Raw genomic sequence first — 20,467 nt, forward strand, 5'->3', positions numbered from 1 at the left:
ATGCGTTATAGGATGGGAATGGAACGTAATTACATCTAGTAGACCTGTCAGTTGAAGAACACTACAAATTTGAAGAATTTAATGTAGAGAAGGAAATTCAAATGTTAAGGTGTGGAAATGGGGAGGGGATAAATTGTTCTGCTGCTGCCCCCTAGTGAAGTTATTGAAGAACCAGGTTCATTCTGACTGCAGTCCAATCCACTATGAAGATTTTTTTTGCGTCAGAAGCAACCGGAGTTGCTTCTGGAGTGAGAGAATTGGCCGTCTGCAAGGACGTTGCCTAGGGGATGCCCGGATGTTTTGATGTTTTACCATCCTTGTGGGAGGCTTCTCTCATGTCCCCGCATGGAGCTGGAGCTGATAGAGGGAGCTCATCCGCACTCTCCCTGGGTGGGATTCGAACCTGGCAGCCTTCAGGTCAGCAACCCAACCTTCAAGTCACGAGGCTTTTATCCCCTAGGCCACCGGAGGCTCCACTATGAAGATTAATTTACCTTTATTGCTGGAAGTGTCTGTTCATTTTGTTCCTAAATCATTTGCCTCCATATGGGAGGCCTCTTAGATGCCAATTCCTGTCAGTGTTTCAAGTGTCTTGGAAAATGTGAACTTAATGTTGTAGGACTCCTTCTGGTTTTTAAAGATTTGTATTTCTTTGTGCATGAACGTAATAAAAAGGCCAGGGATTACCTGATATGGTCTCAGACATCTAATTTAGCAGTGCCTGCTAGATGGTTCATGTATGTGTTTTTCATTCCTTTGTTTGGGCTTCAGGTATAAAATGGTGTTGAAAGGAGTTGTGACCATAACAAATGGTCTTCAACCTTTTGATTTCTGAGACCAGGTTTAGAATGAGTTAAATAGAAAGTTCTGCAGTCTTCTTTGTAGACATAATGTCTTGTCGAATGACCAAGGCTCATGGATAAGAAGCTAAGGATTTTTGCAAAGATGGTGCAGAGAAAAAAATTTAAATGCCCACTAAATGGGAAGAGAACATTCCCAGTTCCTAGATTGTTTAACTTCAAAATCAAAGACTTAACTGCCACATTTGAAGGGAGGGAGTCTGCCCTTCAGTCTCTTGAGGAGAGGCATAAAGTGACAATAGTTGCATATAATCCTATCTTGATATATAATACATTATTTTGGCAGATTTCCTTTGCATGTGGGTCTGGTTGAGTAGCCTACTTGTAGAGGGATGTGTACAATATTACTTAGCAATACTTTGGGAGAGCTATTGATAATAATTGGACTTAAATTAGTCATAACTACATGCAACCCATGATGTTTAAGATATGTCCATGGATGGACAGTAAAAGGCAGCATGACGTGGTACCTTCCAATGTGGCCTGATTTATTTGTGTACATTTTTGTAATGACTTAATGCCTTCTGTTGTGTGCGGCAAACCATACAAATATATTATTTATTTTTGCTGTATGGAGATTTATGTAAGGTATTTTTAAATAGTGTAATAATGAGAAATTTTGCTTAAGAAATTCCAGGATTAGTTTCTTATGATGGTTCACTCATTTGCATCTTAAATAGTCAGGCTACATTGCTTTACAGTTGACTTCTATGATTATTGGGTTCAGTTCAGCAAGAACTTGGCAGACTTTATGGACTTAAAAATAACTGCTTTTATGTGATTCATCCCAATATATAATATGCTGGGGATAGGGAGCCAGTGCTGTTTGTTTAGTATAGTGGAGATCAGGGTATGCAACAAGGAGTAGGAAGAACTTCATTGAAATCTATAGACAGCTATTAAGCTCTTTGGTGACTTCAAGGCTTTCCTCTCCCTCAGGCTAGTTGTGAGGATAAAAGTCTTCCATCTCTTGGAAGAAAACTGGCATCAAAATGTAATTTAACACATTTTTAACATATAGAACTATAGGGTTGGCTTGGATGTCCTATGCAAGCACAGTTACAATGCATGGGACACACTATGCAAGAGGATAACGTTATATAAGAAGTTTTCAAAGTGGATTGTACCCTTTTCAAAATGCTATCTGCGAAAACCAGTGGAATTAAATCACTTCATTATGTTAAGAGAAACAGAGTCTAAAGCAGAGGAAAATGTTGATTTTCCAGTGATAAGATTGCCATAAGATAAACTATCTTGCTAAAATCTTATTTTCTGTCTACCTGTATCAAGATCTCATTTATTTTTGTCTTTTCAGCAATTGATTATATGGTTAGGACATGAGGAACTGCTGTTACATTATGCCACACAGTAATCCGTGGTTATAGAAGTATTTTTAACAGAACTGCTTACCCACTTGTCCTGGGAATTGAAGACTTGGATGTTTAGACAAACCTTTGAGAATGTCTAGCCCAGTGATCTGCAATTATAATGCAATTATAATACAGCACAACACATTCATCCCATTTCCTTGTTCCTTAGCTACAACTTGCACTATCCCTTTCCTTTCTTCATGTTTACAGTTGGCCATGTTTTTACAACCGTTGACACTATAGGTTATTGGGTGCTGTTCAGAGTTCAAATTGTTGTTTTATATACTAGTGGTTTTATTTTGTATTGTATGTGTATTTATTTTATGCGTTGTTTTGGGCACATATGTAAGCCACCCCAAGTCCATTCAGGAAGTTGGAGGCGGGGTACAAAAAAAAGTTATATTATTGTTAAACCAGAAATCTTTGAGTATTAATTAGACTGTTAGCCTTAAGTCACTTGGTTGAGCTTAAAGAAAATCTTGTTGTGTTCTAGTTTTCTCAGGCATCTTCTACCCTGTCCTATGATCCAGTTCAAAACAGATAATCTGGATTTTATATGACCATGTAGAGGGGACCTCAATCTAAGAATATGGATAATAAGGCCTCTTGTACACTGCCATATGCAGTCCAGGTTATCTGCTTTGAACTGGATTATATGGCTGTGAAGACTCATATCCAAGCAGATATGGCAGTGGAGCCTCCGGTGGCCTAGGGGATAAAAGCCTTGTGACTTGAAGGTTGGGTTGCTGACCTGAAGGCTGCCAGGTTCGAATCCCACCCGGGGAGAGTGCGGATGAGCTATCAGCTCCAGCTCCATGCGGGGACATGAGAGAAGCCTCCCACAAGGATGGTAAAACATCAAAACATCTGGGTGTCCCCTGGGCAACATCCTTGCAGACAGCCAATTCTCTCACTCCAGAAGCAACGGCGGTTGCTCCTGACACGAAAAAAATATATATGGTAGTGTAGAATGGGCCTAAGTTTCTTTGACATAGAGCCTTGGTCTTTTGTGTTAAGGAAGGAAGGTTAATTAGGACAAGCGTTCAGTTCATTTTTTTCTTATGCCTGGTTTATATGCCATCCCTTTCTTTGTAATGGAGTACAGATAATAAATATTTTATAGTAAACCATGTAGTTTTAATGGGATTTTTTTTCCAAGGCAGTAGACATTTAAACTCTGTCTGGTGGTTTTCTACAGATTATTTTTCTCCCCACCCCCTTTCCATTTCCCTCTCATTTTCTCCACACTTTTGTGATAACTTGATGGCTGTCATCTGCTGTGAAAGCATGTGGCAGCAAAAGCACATTGCTGTCATGGAACAGGGACATCCTGAAAGAGATGGCACTTGTAGTGTTATGGAGGCTGCACACCCAAACTGGTCTCAGCTTGAAATCTTTGCTGAGATGATGAGATTCACTTTCTGAGGGCCGTGTGTGTGTGTGCATGTGTGTGTACATTGCCTGTGCTGACACAGGTCATAAATGCAGACAGCTTGGGCTATGCCTGAGAGTTAACAGCAAGAGCTCAAATGACGAAGCATCTGAGCAATACATAGAACATGCATCCATTTTGTGTTTAAAATTAAAGAGGGTTTCTTTCGCTGATCCATTTGTCAGGGAAGCCTCAGCTGTCTTTTGTGAATTAAGAATACTTTGGAAGCCGTGGCTGACGATAGCCTTGCCATAGACTGTTCTGACAGTGAATCCCACAAACAAAGCTCTAATTAACTTCCTGTTTATAATCTCTGAACTAGCTTCTTCCATTAAATATGTTATTGCATCAGTTAATTGCACACATGTCAAAGAAACAAGCTATCATATTCAGACAAATACAGATATTAATCTATAGCCAAAGACTGGATTGCATTTTGTTTTAGCGTTGCATGACAAATGCATAAACTGGCTCATTCTTCAGAATCCATTTCAGCATTCCAGCTCATCAAAAATACATTTTTCCAAAGCTAACTCTCTCGTTTTCTAGCTTTTTTTTCTTTTTAAAATAGGGGTGAACAGAGTTCTGTTTCTATCTTTTCAAAATGTCTTTTGGTTTGTATAAATCCTAGGATTTCATTTTTCTTTTGGAAAATTACAGTAAGAGCTCACTTCGAGCTATCTGTATTCATTGTACCTGACTCTGTATTTCTAAATATTTTGTTGATATGGTGTTCCATTATATATGATATATTTCCTAAATATGCTTTTGGTAGTAAATGTCAAGAAGTAAAATGAAATGGTATTTTTTCATTAGGAAACCATTCCCATATAACATGAAACAAAGCCATAAACTTCAAATTACCTTTTAAGTAAATACTTGCATCCAACCATCCATTGAATAATAACTCAAAATGGCAAGGGACCATTCTTCTATATTCACTGTAAACTATGGTGGGATTTCAACTTACTAAGGAAAAGCAATGTACAAGTTGTACAGAGTACATTATTATTATTATTATTATTATTATTATTATTATTATTATTATTATTATTGGATTGCTGTGAGTTTTCTGGGTTGTGTGGCCATATTCCAGAAGCATTCTCTCCTGATGTTTCACCCACATCTATGGTAGGCATTCTCAGATCTCACAACCTCTGAGAATGCCTGCCATAGATGTGGGTGAAACGTCAGGAGAGAATGCTTTTGGAACATGGCCATACAGCACAGAAAACTAACAGCAATCCAGTGATTCCGGCCATGAAAGCCTTCGATAACACATTATTATCATTATATTTATTTATACCCCACTTTTATTTCCCCCATAGGGGACTCATTATGTCACACAGAAAACTGGTTTTCTGTGATTTTTATGGATTTTTCTGCCCATGAACTGGGAGAGGAAGGAGAAACTGGTATTGATCATCAAAGCTACATCCCATCTGTTATAGAAGTGTATCTTCAATTGTTTATAACACACATCATATCTGCAAATTAAGAAATAGTTTTTCAAATACTTTTTTGGAAGATTGAGTATGGTGAATGGATAGTCATAGCTCAAGGATATTAAATCTTTATTGGAAATAACATAGACCATTGCTTCTCAGTATCTTTGAAGTGGGGACCCATTTCCCCCCTAATTGATTGGGTCCACTATCATATTTGCGCTCAATGGATACAACAGTTTTTCTGTTCTGAAAACCTACCGTGAATCAGTAGCTAATAGTTTAGGTAAAGGTAAAGGTTTCCCCTGATGTTGTCTAGTCGTTGGCAGAAGCTGGAGCTAAAAGCGGGCGCTCAATCCGCTCCCAGGATTCGAACCTGCGACCTTTCAGTTCAGCAGCTCAGTGCTTTAACACACTGCGCCACTGGGGGCTCCAGCTAATGGTTTAAAAGGTAAAGGTAAAGGTGACCTTAAGTTAAATTAAGTCCAGTTGTGTCCGACTCTGGGGGTTGGTGCTCATCTCCATTTCTAAGCCAAAAAGCCGGCGTTGTCCGTAGACACCTCCAAGGTCATGTGGCCGGCATGACTGCATGGAGCGCCGTTACCTTCCCGCCGGAGCGGTACCTATTCATCTATTCACATTTGCATGTTTTCAAACTGCTAGGTTGGCAGGAGCTGGGGCTAACAGCGGGCACTCACTCCGCTCCCCGGCTTTGAACCTGGGACCTTTCCGTCTGCAAGTTCAGCAGCTCAGCGCTTTAACACCCTGAGCCACCGGAGGCTCTATAATGGTTTATGAACTGATAAATGGTCCAGGTCTTTAAGCAGGACTGCCATAATGGTGAGAGTTTGGGATTGTTTTCCCAACTCTGGCAAAGACTTCTGCAGGTTGTTCTGCTTCACAAAGCTAGCTGTAAAATTTGGTGGGGAAAATATTCTTTGTAATACAGTGTGCATTTCTAGTATGTTTTCCAAAAATATTTTCTTTAAAGTCTTAGACTTCCATCATAGCTATAGGACTTTCGGGATCTGTTATAGCATGCATGGGCAAACTTCAACCCTCTGGGTGTTTTGGACTCCAACTCCCACAATTCCTAACAGCCGGTAGGCTGTTAGGAATTATGGGAGTTGGAGTCCAAAGCACCCAGAAGGCTGAAGTTTGCTCATGCTTGTATTACAGGGTGAACAAAATAGAGGCATAGGGAGAAGCATCAATTTATATTTCATCTGAGATACTGAAATATCTAAGACGGCTTGTGATCCAAATAATCTATCTAGGACAAGTATAAGAGATGTTGTCACTCAGCTCCGAGTAACCCCAAACCTTGAGCTGCATCTGTATAAATGAAATTGATCACCTGGCAGTCTACATCACATGAAGAAAAATTGCATTTGTAATATAAATCAAGACAGAAAAATGCATGTTGGTCCTCAGGTTTGCTGCTTTTTCATGTCAGGCATGTCTGACAGGATACAATTTACCAATCAGACTGCTAAATATTGGATAAGTATTGACCCAAATGGGAGCATGCTGTTTGCTTTGTATTGTATTCCTTTCTGGAAACCCCTCATTTTAAACTTCTTATGAGTTTGAATGGCATTACATGTTCTTATTGTGAGAAAAACCGGTTTCTAATAGATGTGGCATGCATTTTTTCCAGCATGTTATATTTGGACAATAGCTTGCTGGTTCTGACACAAGTGGTCACCTAACCAGTGTTAGTAGAAAGATTGCTCACTCTAAAGGAATAGCAAAGAGTAATTGTTTTACTTTAATAATTAGGTTCCCTTTGCTTATACTGTTATATATGCTACAAGAAGTAACTTTTAGGTCTAGTACGAGGGTTGAATGAAAAGTAATGCCTCCACCTTCGTAACTCCTCAACACATGGCAGTCCTGGTATACGGCAGGTACTGGTTTGTTCAGTAGACTCTCCTCTACAGTTTCATTTGGCGGGAAGCCTTAGCATTGAACAGTTGTGTTGTTAAAGTGTGAAGTATGGAACCTTGTGCAGACGGTCGGTCAATGTGACAAGCAACGTGCAGTCACTGAATTCTTGACAGCAGAAGGTGTCACCCCAAAGGAGATTCATCAGAGAATGCAAGCTGTTTATGGTGATTGTGTTGATGTGAGTCCTGTGCATCGTTGGGCAAGTAAGTTTAAAGATGTTGAGGTGGAAACATCTGACTTGCGTGACAAACAAAGAGCAGGATGTCCTGTGACAGCAACCACCAAGTTTCACAAGCAAAAGGTCGACAGATTGATTCAGGACAATCTTCGTATCACTCAGAGAGAAATTTCAAGCATAATCGGCATTTCACAAGAACGTTTGGGTCACATTATTGCTTTGCTTGGCTATCGGAAGATATGTGCACGATGGGTACCCAGCATCATGACACCTGAAATGAAAGTGGACAGACTTGAAATTTGCCAGGAACTCCTCTCGCATTATGAGAATGTAGGGGACACCATTGACCGATGGTCTGCTCAATGTCCCATACTTCGCACTTTAACAACACAACCGTTCAATACTAAGGCTTCCCACCAAATGGAACTGTAGAGGAGAGTCGACTGAACAAGCCAGTACCTGCTGCATATCAGTACTGCCATCTGTTGAGGAGCTACGAAGGTGGAGGCATTACTTTTCATTCAACCCTCGTAATAATAATACAACAAAAATACTTTATTTATATCCTGCCCTATCTCCCCAAGGGGTCTCAGGGTATTTTATTGTGCTGCAACAGAAGAAGTGTATGAAACTTGAGTGAGAAGTAAGAATCATTCATGCGCCTTCTAACAGTAGAAATTAGTAACAAAAGGAGGAAGACAGACTCGGCAGATAAGTATTGCTTTTAAAATAATATTTGTCTCAGTGTCTAGTGTACTCTTCATAAGTTTGGCTATTTTTCTTATTTCATATTGAACTGACCGGCTCTGCTTCCTTGGGTGCATTTAGGAATTCTAATTTCCACAGGAGTTCTTGTTTTTAACTAGCTTTTGAACTTCTCAGCAAGGAATAATATGCTTTATTTTTGCAAATGCTTCCCTCTTAGTGCCAATAATCCACACAGTACTAGAAAACCAACTATAGAAACAGATGGTTATGACTCAAGGCAGGTTGTGAACAAAGACAGAAGTTTCCAGTTGCATGCACCTCAACTCACTTGTCAGATTATTCAATGTGCAACAATTATTGGAGCTGTCCAATAAATTCTCACTTGTGGTTGTTTTATTGGGAAAGCTCCACTTTTGGTAAAAATGTAACTATACTTGGTATTCTAACAGATGTTTGCCCATTCTGAAAAAAAAAGTTCTCATGTTGCCACATATGTTTTTATATTCAGATAAGAATAATTCAAAATGCCATACTGGTTGCAAATTACTAATATTATTATATGATATTGTAAACATACCTTCCAGTGCGTTCTGAAGGTATACACAAAGTTGCAAACTGCAGCACCACCTTGAACATGGACAAGCTAGTTAGAAGCACAGCATTCTGTAAGCATCTCTTGGCCACACAAAAGTCAATGGACTTTAGCTAACATGGATCACAGAGCAACCTAAACTTCTGCCCTTGCACTGTGTCCATGTACGAAATCTGATGTCTAATAAACCTTGACAGGCTGGATTTCTCTTTACTGTTGACCAGACAAGGAAGGAACAACAAAAATCCCTGTTTAAAAGGAGTCCAGCACTGTATGGCTATATTTTTGCTACATAAGAACAAAAAGGGTAACGTAAGAAGGCAATTGTTTGAAAAACTCAGTGCACAATGTTTATCCTCCCCATATTTTGATAGTACTCGTGGGACTGCCATCTCTTTTTAACATGACCACCTTCTTTAAAGAAGTGTAACTAGCACTAGCATCATGATTATTTTGACATCAGGTCAGAATTTGTTTTTGCACTATTTTGTGAGAAATCTTATGAATGTCAGTACCTTTAAAGGCTGTTTTATGGTTGCCTTTTATATTTTGTAATCATTGCTAAAAGGTAGGAAGGTATTGAGTAACTCATGCAAATATACTGGGTGTCCATAGCTCAGAAAGAGATTTTAACTGAATTTTTAATACCAATTATATTGAATCCTGTTTTAATGTTTGTATATTTGTATATTTTTAATTGTATTGAAATGCTTGAATTGTAAGCCACTTTGAGTCTCCTTATGGAGAGAAAAAGTGGGGCATAACTAAACATAGTAACAACAACAACCCTGAACTGAAGCACTCTACCCTACAACTCCCATTCCCAGGCAAATCTGTGTAAGCCACAGATTTACAGTTTTCTGTGCTCCTTCCCCATGCCACTCACATTTATGTCTACAAACATGTTGGTGGCATTGAACCATGTTTGCCTTGTCCTTCCTGAGAATTTGGGGGCAAGAATGTGTCGTCTTCATCTTGGAAAGAAGTCACGAGTGGAGTGCCTCAGGGCTCCGTCCTGGGCCCAGTTCTGTTCAACATCTTTATTAACGACTTAGACGAAGGGTTAGAAGACACGATCATCAGTTTGCAGACGACACCAAACTGGGAGGGATGGCCAACACTCCTGAAGACAGGAGCAGAATTCAAAACGATCTTGACAGACTAGAGAGATGGGCTGAAACTAACAAAATGAAGTTCAACAGGGACAAATGCAAGATACTTCACTTCAGCAGAAAAAATGGAATGCAAAGATACAGAATGGGGGACGCCTGGCTTGACAACATTATGTGTGAAAAAGATCTTGGAGTCCTTGTGGACAACAAGTTAAACATGAGCCAGCAATGTGATGCGGCTGCTAAGAAAGCCAATTGGATTCTGGCCTGCATAAATAGGGGAATAGCGTCTAGATCCAGGGAAGTCCTGCTCCCCCTCTATTCTGCCTTGGTCAGACCACACCTGGAATACTGCGTCCAATTCTGGACACCACAGTTGAAGGGAGATGTTGACAAGCTGGAATGTGTCCAGAGGAGAGCAACTAAAATGATCAAAGGTCTGGAAAACAAGCCCTATGAGGAGAGGCTTAAAGAACTGGGCATGTTTAGCCTGCAGAAGAGAAGGCTGAGAGGAGACATGATAGCCATGTACAAATATGTGAGGGGAAGTCATAGGGAGGAGGGAGCAAGCTTGTTTTCTGCTGCCCTGCAGACTAGGACACGGAACAATGGCTTCAAACTACAGGAAAGGAGATTCCACCTGAACATCAGGAAGAACTTCCTCACTGTGAGGGATGTTCGACAGTGGAACTCTCTGCCTCGGACTGTGGTGGAGGCTCCTTCTTTGGAGGCTTTTAAGCAGAGGCTGGATGGCCATCTGTCCGGGGTGCTTTGAATGCGATTTCCTGCTTCTTGGCAGGGGGTTGGACTGGATGGCCCATGAGGTCTCTTCCAACTCTATGATTCTATGATTCTAAGAATAGAATTTTTCATTCTGAAAAGTTGTCCTAAGCTTGTTGATATCCTTTTCCTGTGGGTCAGAGATACATTTTTGTTTGGTGTAAGAACATGCATTGAGTTTGCATTAGAATGTATGTAAAATAACAATCCTCATTATATATTTCTGTGACCTTTGGGGTTAAAATAGAGAAGAGAGATACATTTTTAAAAATCCATGTAGCTAGAATTGTAACACTGTCAAAACGTACAAGCAAAGTAATTAAGGAAACTTTGTTGGGAACTTCTCTGATATCCAATGTGTAGTGAGTCTCCTGTTGAAATACCATTGTAAACTGACCAAAGTGGATGAATTTTTCACTACCTTGTTGCAGAATAACAATTGCAGTTTGAAAGGATTTTTTGGAGTTTTGAGGACTCCCATCTTACATAGGCACAATCTATATTAAAATTGAATTCTCAGAAATCTATCCTGGAGTACCATTCAGATATATATGTCTACAACAGTTCTCATGGCTAACATTGGTAAGGGCAATATGTGGCCCGCAAAGTGCTGTTGGACTAATAATAATAATAATAATAATAATAACAGCAATTTTATTCTTATGTCCCACCCCATCTCTCCAAAGGGACTCAGGGCGGCTCACATGGGGATCAAACCCAGAATACACCATAAAATACAATAGCAAAATGCATTTAAAACATATACAAACATACACAACCATCATCATTTCTCACCATTGGCTATGCTAGCTAGAGTTGATAGGAATAAGCTGTTTGGCAACATCTTGATGGACAAATGCGGTCCACCTGCATCTTATATGTTGCCTTCATTTGAAAGTCATTTTAGAAAGTCTGAAGTCTTTTCAAAGGCAGAATAGCTCTTCATATTTTTGCCAAGAAATTGTCTTTGCAAGTATAACCAATCCAAAAATAACTCCTTAGTAATTTGATTTTCAGAACTCATTCATATAGTGGTGTTGAGGTAGAGGCCCTTCGTCCTATTGCTACAGCCCATTTTTTTCAACATGGGCAACAAATAAAGATTTTTGAAAGTACAGCTAAAATGAATATAACAGAAGTCCAAAAGTACATAACAGTTAGGTGTTTAGTTAGACATGCACAAACTTAAAATAGTTAAGAACTATTTTTTTTAAAAAAAAAATCACAATGACAATAAGCCATCCCATGAAAAAAACTATTCTTCTAAATATGTACATTTTAAACCATCACATTCTGCATGAGATATAGTAGAAGTTAATCTGTAAATCTATTATGGAAACAGAGCAATAAATACATGTTATAAGCCTTCACAAAGACAAATTCAGAGCTTCTGCTTTGCCCACTCTGTAGGTGCAGGCTTGGCTTTTGTAACAAGTCTATGTTTTTGATGTATACTTTGAGAGATGATTCATTAAATGCTGTCTTATAATTGTATACCATTATTTGTCTCTTAGGAGCTGTGCCGTCAGCGTATGTCAGTAAAGTCATCGGATCACCCAGAGCCTCTGCATACTTCTCGCATTAACAGCATATCTTCACAGTTCAGCGATGGACCCATTCCGAGTCCTTCTGCGCGTAGTAGTACTTCCTCTTGGTGTGAAGAGCCGGTCCAATCCAACATGGACATCTCCACAGGTCACATGATATTGGTAAGGCACTGAAATGGGATGAATTCAATGAACAACAAGCCTCAACTGAATTCTGAACACATTTTTTTTAAAGCCCTTCCATTTAAAAGCCAAAATAGTTATTTCTCATATTATTAATGTATCCTTTTAAATTGTTTTTGGGTTTTGTTGTTTTTTAATTGTGAAAAATCTGGGTTATCAGTTTTAATATTAGATTAATCAAAATAAACTAGAAAATTGAAAGTAATACATCCAATCGTAACAAATGCAACATCTACATTTAGGCCACAAAAACCAAATGCACAGGTATCAGATGTGAGATATTTGGCTCTAAAGTATTACATGTGGAAAGGACCTCGGGATTTTTGTTGATCATAAGTTGAATGTAAGCCAGCATTCAGATGCTGCAGCAAAAAAATAATAATGTTATTTTAAGTAAAGGTAAAGGTTTTCCCCTGACATTAAGTCTAGTCATGTCCAACTCTGGGGGTTGGTGCTCATCTCCAGTTCTAAGCCAAAGAGCCGGCATTGTCCGTAGATGCCTCCTAGGTCATGTGGCCGGTATGACTGCATGGACTACAATTACCTTCTAGCCAAAGTGGTACATATTGATCTACTCCCTTCTATCCTTCTGTAGGAAAGACAAGACCTGGTTGTGGGACCAGGCTTTCGATTAATAATAGCAGCATCAATTATCACCATCTTAGAACTCAATGACAGACCAGTTATCAGATTCGAAATGCGCCAACTATGTATTTGTATGCATATTTTTATCAATGTTTAATGTATTTAATTTTTAACTGATTGAATTGCCTGTAATATTTTTATACTGTGTTTTTTTGTAAGCCACCCTGAGTCCCCTATGGGTGAGAAGGGCAGGATATAAGTATTGTAATAAATAAATACATACGTACATACATTTGCATGTTTTCGAACTGCTAGGTTGCCAGAAGCTGAGGCTAAGAGTGGGAGCTCACCCCCCCCCCAGATTTGAACCACTGACCTTTCGGTCAGCAAGTTCAGCAGCTCAGCAGTTTAACCTGCTGTACCATTGGGGGCTCCACAATGTTATTTTAGTATGCATTAATAGAAGCAAGGTTCCTTCTCAAGTGAAGTAATAATTCCACAGTCAGGTCTCATCTGGAGTATTGTGTTCAGTTCTGAATGCCTCATTTTAAGAAAGTTACAGACAAGTTGGAGCAGGTTCAGATGAGGTCAATGAGATGGATAAAATATATGGGGAGTCAAGCATATAAGCAAAGGTTGAAGGAGCTGTTCATACTCAGTTTGGGGAAGATAAGTTAGAGCGAGATATGATTTCACTCTTTAAACACATCACAGAGAAGTTGTTCTACAGAGAGTAGGACCAGGTGTAATGGTTTGAGGTTATAAGAGAACAGATTTCAAGTGAAGATTGGAAGGACCTTCTTGATCGTAGGAGTTGTTTGGCAATGGAATCTGTTGTTAAAAAAGAGGCTGGACAGGTATCTGCTAGGAGTGCTTTAGCTTCAGATGGAGCACTGATCCCGCTTTGAGCCCATGAGTTTCCTTCCCACTCCGTGATTATCTATGACTCTAAATAATTCAGGTTTTTAGCCTTATTGTAAAATATAGTAAAAAGACTGATTTGTATAAATTTGTATATACCAGGTATGGGCAAACTTCAGCCCTCCAGGTGTTTTGGACTCCAACTCCCACAATTCCTAACAGCCAGTAGGCTGTTAGGAATTGTGGGAGTTGAAGTCCAAAACACCTGGAGGGCCAAAGTTTGCCCATGCCTGTTTTGGGGTAAGATCAGTTAGCACCATACAAAACAACTAACCTGCTATTAGAAACATCTCATGGTTATTACTATGTTTACATTTAGTTAGTAGTGCTTTTTCATTATCCAGCATTCCACTGGTGTTATTCAACCTTGAGTGAACTGTTGGGTTTTTTTTTAGCTCTCAAACATGTGTTATGCATTAGGTTGTGAGGGTTCAAAGAAAGGCTATTGAAATGATACAGAGCCTTGGGAATCAGAAGTGCAAAGGACTGTGCGTGAGAGAGAAACCTAGTGCAACTAAAACAATCAAATTGCAATAATGCAGAAAATTTCTCTTCTACTCTCTCTTGGATGACAAAGGGCAGGCAAAATACCTGCTCTTTTCAGGAGGCCAGAGTTGAGGAGGCTTGTTTTAATTAAATGACAATTAAAATGTCAATGTAGGATGATATTTGGCCAAGTGATGGTATTTCTAGTATTTTTAAAGGCATTTAAAAGGGTGTGTGTGTGTATGTATGTATACATTTAATATATTGGTGTTGCATTGCTTGCATGTAGTTGTCAGCGATGTCTTTCCATTATGTATATATTAGAGCAGGGTTCCCCAAACTAAGGCCCGGGGGCCAGATGCGGCCTTCCAAGGTCATTTACCTGGCCTCCACCCTCAGTTTTATAATATAATATTTTTATATCAGTTTTAATAATATAATATATTGTGTGTGTGTGTGTGTGTGTGTGTGTGTGTGTGTATATGATATTGATAATAGTATTATGTTATACAATATAATACTAATAATAATACCATATAATAATATTAATTATATGTTATATATTACATAGTATATTACAGTATCGTGGTATAGTTCAATATAGTAATATATAATGCTAATATTGTGCTATGCTAATAATATAATATATTGTATGTACATACAGCTGCTCTGAGTCCCCTTCGGGGTGAGAAGGGTGGGATATAAATGTAGTAAATAGATGCAGTAAATAAATAATTAATTTTGAACTTCAGCTCAGTCAAAGTCTGAAATGACTTGAAGGCACACAACAACAACAATCCTAATTAACTTGACTATCTCATTGGCCAGTAGCAGGCCCACACTTTCCATTGAAATCCTAATAGGATTATGTAGGTTAAAATTGTTTTCATTTTTAAATATTGCATTGTTCTTTCATTGTTGTTGTTGCTGCTGCTGTTTTGCATTACAAATAAGACATGTGCAGTATGCATAGGAATTTGTTCGTATTTTTTTTTCAAATGATAATTTGGCCCCTCAACCATCTGAAGGATTGTGGACCAGCCCTCTGCTTCAAAATTTGAGGACCCCTGTATTAGAGTATGTTAAACTTTCATACATCTGTACACAGATTATTCTCTTATTATTAGCATCCTATTGGTCACTGGATCCTTTCTTACTACACAAACTTTCCACTGCATGTGTGTGTACAGATATATATATCCTTTCTTGCAAGCAGCAGTTAAATAGAGTAGGGATATAGGGTCTTTCCACACAGCCATATAACCCAGAATATCAAGGAAGATATTCAAATCCAGGGTTCAGGGTTGATCAGGGTTCAAATCCAGATCAAAGTAGATAATGTGGGATTTTATACAGCTGTGTCTTCTCTGCAAGGAAAGAGGAACTAGAGCTTGGAAGCCTCACTATTAGTGGAACAGGTTGTCTCTGAGGATGGTGGACTCTCCTTTTTTGACGGTCTTTAAACAAACATTATATTGCTGTCTTGTCTTTCACAAAGGACATGAGAATATCAAGTAATATTTATTCATAAAACATGTTTCCAAAATATTTTTTCTTTTAAAAATCTTTCTGGTTTTCACTATAAATCCTTTAAAATATGGGAAATACTTTGCAACAAAGGCCATTGAATGCAGTGGGTCTTATTTCTGAATTTATATTGTATCTAGTATATATGATGTTAATATTTTTCAGTAGTGGCATTCTTTGATTAAATTACTTCGGATGTCAGCATTCAGTCATAATACATAAAATCTATATATGAGAGATGCTGTGAAGGGGGGGGAAGTTATATTTAAATGCAAATGTTTACACAGACAAGCAAAAAGAAACAATTTGTTCTTTCCACTTCACAACAAAACACTGATTTGGACCTTTCTTTGAAAGTTGTAACTTGGATTCTCAACTTGGTGGCTCTATATGATCAAAGAACATAGAATTATAGAATTGGAAGAGACCTCATGGGCCATCCAGTCCAGCTGCATTCTGCCAAGAAACAGGAAAATCGCATTCAAAACACGCCCGACAGATGGCCATCCAGCCTCTGATTAAAAGTCTCCAAAGAAGGAACCTCCACCACCCACTGGGGCAGAGAGTTCCACTGTTGAACAGCTCTCTCACACAGTGAGGAAGTTCTTCCTAGTATTTAGGTGGAATCTCCTTTCCTGTAGTTTGGAGCCATTGTTCTGCGACGTAGTCTCCAGGGCTTGCTCAACAAGCTTGCTCCCTCCTCCCTATGACTTTTCCTCACATCTTGATACATGGCCCTCATCATGTCTCCTCTCAGCCTTCTCTTCTGCTGGCTAAACATGCCCAGCTCTTTAAGCCGCTCCTCATAAGGTTTGTTCTTCAGACACTTGAGTTGCCCTCCTCTGGACACATTCCAGCTTGTCAATATCTTTTCAACAGTTATTCCACACACACATACATTTCTATTTTATACAGCTAAGGTCAACATGGCATTGTTTCAAGGTTTTTAAAGTGTATTCTTAAGTTATTTATTGGTGTCCTTCAAACTAAGTCTATGAAGTGGCTTCAGGGAATAAGAAACATCACAGTAAATACATATAGGTGGACCTGAAACAAAATATTGCTGTGTGGAGTATGCCTGTTTCCTCCATTTCATTCCCACTTATTGCTTCCAATGGACATTCCGGAAAATGTCAGTCTTTGTTATGTTTCTTACCTTTCCAAGGGTAGGTCTGTGATTCTGACTGAGTCCACTTTCTGCTAAATTCTGAATCTGCCTTCTGTTCTGGACTCTCCATTGATTTCTACAAGCAGTTCTTCTGTCCCTGTGGACATCTTAAGATAGACCAGACATGGGCAAACTTGGGCCCTCCACGAGTTTTGAACTTCAATTCCCACAATTCCTAAACACCCGGTAGGAATTGTGAGACTTGAAGTCCAAAACGCCTGTTGGGTCCAAGTTTGCCCATGCCTGAAATAGACTCTCAATATAGAAATAACCTATCCAGGCAAATCTATTAGTCCACGCTTTCAACATTCATCTTTTTTCTTCTGTCTTTGGCAGCTATTTCCTTTCACTTTCCCATTTCTTTATCAAGGAGGTAGCTTGCCATTAAGTTTATTATTACTATTATTATTATTATTATTAATAATAATAATAATACATCACACAGTCCTAGACACTTGGGAAGTGTTCGACTTGTGATTTTGTGAAACGAAATCCAGCATATCTATCTTGTTTGCTGTGTCATACAATAAAATAATAATAATAAACTTTATTTATATACCGCCCTATCTCCTCAGGGGACTCAGGGGGTTTCCAACATAATAAAACAATACAATACAATACGATACAATACGATACGATATACATAACAAACAGGACCATACAACAATTCAAAATAATACAAGTTCTTATGGCATTGTATATTCTTACCCTTTACTTGGGTTTTCCCGCTAAATCTTCATTTATATCTCGATACATGAGTTACCCCAAATTCTGAAAATAACCTTGTAATGATAAGATCAGAGTGGAAAATTTCTGAGATTGTGGACATGGCATTGGAGTTCCCATCGGTATTGGAACTTTAGTTTAGAAACACATCCCAAGAACCTGATGTGGAGTGTAAATTCTTGTTTACGCTTATTCCACCACCTCCAGCTTGTTTTAAGCTTTTTGGGGGGTTAAATGAAGAAACGAGGAGGCAGTTACAGCAGTGGTTCTCAACTTGTGAGTCTCCAGATGTTTTGGCCTTCAACTCCCAGAAAACCTAACAGCTGGTAAACTGGCTAGGATTTCTGGGAGTTGTAGACCAAAATACCTGGGGACCCACAGGTTGAGAACCACTGAGTTACAGCAAAGGGAAGCAATGGCTACCTTCAACAAAAATAATTGACCCAGATGTAGAAAAATAGCCTAGAAACCTGGCAGTAACTCATTTTATCAGCAAACATCTCGGAGAAGAGACTGCAGTTGTGAAGATGTACCCAAGTAGCACGCCAGCATATACCTCCCACAGTTGCTGTTTTCGGCACCCATTACTCGATTAGCATTATTGCTGAACTTCATGTTCATCTTTGGAACAGGAAATTTAGAACAGATACTATTAGGTTGGAATTTTTTTAAAGGTTAAAGAAAGAGCGTTTGCTTTATTTGGCCCAGATTGTATAAAATAAAATATTCTGATTTGCAGAACAAAAAAAATAGGTCTGAATGGGTTTTCAATTTAAAACTTATCTTTAAATGCATTGAAGGAAATCAGCGGAGCTTCTATACAAGCAAATACAAAGGGTCTCTCCCTCTTCCCCCCTTTCGATATTGCTGTATTAAGACACACGTTTTAAAACATAGAGTGCTAATGCTAGGGATATACACATTCAGTTCTGGTCTTATTGTCACCCAGATTTGCAGAAGAAAAGGAAACTGCATGAAAGGAATTTGATAAAGGAGGTAGCCTGGGTGAATAAACTCCTTTTCTTTACCATTCTCTCCTTATTAACTCTGTAATTAATTATACATAACTAAGGAAAGCTATGGAAATTGCATTTCGAGATGTATCATATCTGACTTGGTTTCAGACTTCCATGCAATTTTACTATTAATGAAGCCGGGATGGAAGCCCCAAATCTATAATTATTACTTACCATTTGAATGACAAGCAAAAAATTGTTATCAGCATCGTTTCAAATGAAAGAGGATTAATGGCTAATGTTAAAATTGTTAAGTCTCTCCTATTAAAATAATTTTGACAAAAGCATTCCCCCCCCCCCCGAAAGAGGCTTCTAGAACATTGTTTGCCATTAGAACAACTATCTCTCATGTTCAGCATTCCTTTCTCTAAGTTTGACAGCAGGGTGCTAATATTTTTTCAAATGAATGAATATTTGATAGGGCTTGAAGCTGTTCATGTGTAAATGGCTTCAGAGCTCTTTGTGTGTGAATGTGGGGGTTTGGGTTTTAGCAACACAATACACAAACAGTAATAATGTCTGAAATAAAGCAGCGGGGCAGAACACCCAACATCTGAAGTACTGTATTATATACGTGTATTTTGCTGTACTACAGTTGTCTTTACAAAGCATTATAACTAGGGATTTTATTTAGGGTTCAGAGGTCCCAGAAATGTAGGTAGAAAGAAGCACTTTAAATTAATAATTACCATTATGCTGAGCAAATGTAGCTTCTGGGTTGCTGTGAGTTTTCTGGACTGTTTGGCCGTGTTGCAGAAGCATTCTCTCCTGATGTTTCACCCACATTTATGGCAGGCATCCTCGGAGGTTGTGAGGTTTGCTGGAAACTAGGCAACTAGGGTTTATATATCTGTGGAATGATGTCCAGGGTGGGAGAAAGAACTCTTGTCTGTTGGAGGCAAGTGTGAATGTTGTAATTGGTCACCATTATTAGCATTGAATGGTTTTGCAGCTTCAAAGCCTGGCTTATTCTTGCCTGTGGGAATCCTTTGATGGGAGGTGTTAACTGGCCTTGATTGTTTCCTCTCCGGAATTCCTATTTTGTTCTTTATTTACTGTCCCGATTTTATAGTTTATTAATACTGGTAGCCAGATTTTGTTCATTTTCATAGTTTCCTCCTTTCTGTTGAAATTGTCCACATGCTTGTGGATTTCAGTGGCTTCTCTGTGTAGTCCAAATGACTGAGGATGCCTGCCATAGATGCAGGCAAAACATCAGGAGATAATGCTTCTGGAACATGGCCATACAGTCCAGAAAACTCACAGCAACCCAGTGATTCCGGCCATGAAAGGTTTCAACAATACATTAAACCTAGTTTCTAACAGTAATGTGTTTTTTCATGTATTTTATTGACATACAAATGGGTAATGCCCTTTCAAGCCAGGAATTTCAGTGTGTGTAATGGGTTTTATATAGAGAGCAAGAGAAGGAAAGTGTGACAAAAGGAGGATGCAAACTTTTAAACTTTAATTTTACAACCTTATTTTCAAAATGTATTTTGAAGTTCTCATTAAATGTCCATAAAATTTATGTGCAGGAATATTTTCTCCTGAGTTGGATCCATTTATGTCAGCTTGCTTTGGATTGGGAAAGAAGAGAAAATCCAGTCCAGCTTCTCTGCATTACTGAGTAGAGCTGTTTGTATGGAAGGATTGTTTGTAATTCCCAACCAAAACTTTGGATTTGCCTGGTCACCGTTTGAGGATAAGGAGATCAGCCTTCTCAAGTCTTGAGCTTTCCTTGTGATTTGGACTTTAACTTCTATAAGCCTCGGTGAGATTATAGGATGCAGCAAACTAGAAAGTGGATCTGAAAACAAGATACTTTGTCTAGACAGCAGTTCTGGGAAGCTCAGACAAAACAAATTAATCTAACTACTG

The 20,467-nt window shown here is 38.8% G+C and overlaps 1 protein-coding gene across 4 annotated transcripts in view; it reads left to right on the top strand.

Annotated features, from left to right (window-relative positions):
* Positions 1–20,467, top strand: part of ptprn2 (protein tyrosine phosphatase receptor type N2) — a 612,886-nt gene that overhangs the window by 528,815 nt on the left and 63,604 nt on the right. For all 4 annotated transcript variants that reach the window (XM_062984600.1, XM_062984602.1, XM_062984601.1 and 1 more), the window contains one exon: positions 11,942–12,136. In XM_062984600.1, the coding sequence (XP_062840670.1) occupies positions 11,942–12,136 (195 nt within the window). The remainder of the gene's footprint in view (positions 1–11,941; positions 12,137–20,467) is intronic.

Source organism: Anolis carolinensis, chromosome 6 (genome assembly GCF_035594765.1).
Source record: "Anolis carolinensis isolate JA03-04 chromosome 6, rAnoCar3.1.pri, whole genome shotgun sequence".
NCBI lineage: Eukaryota > Metazoa > Chordata > Lepidosauria > Squamata > Dactyloidae > Anolis > Anolis carolinensis.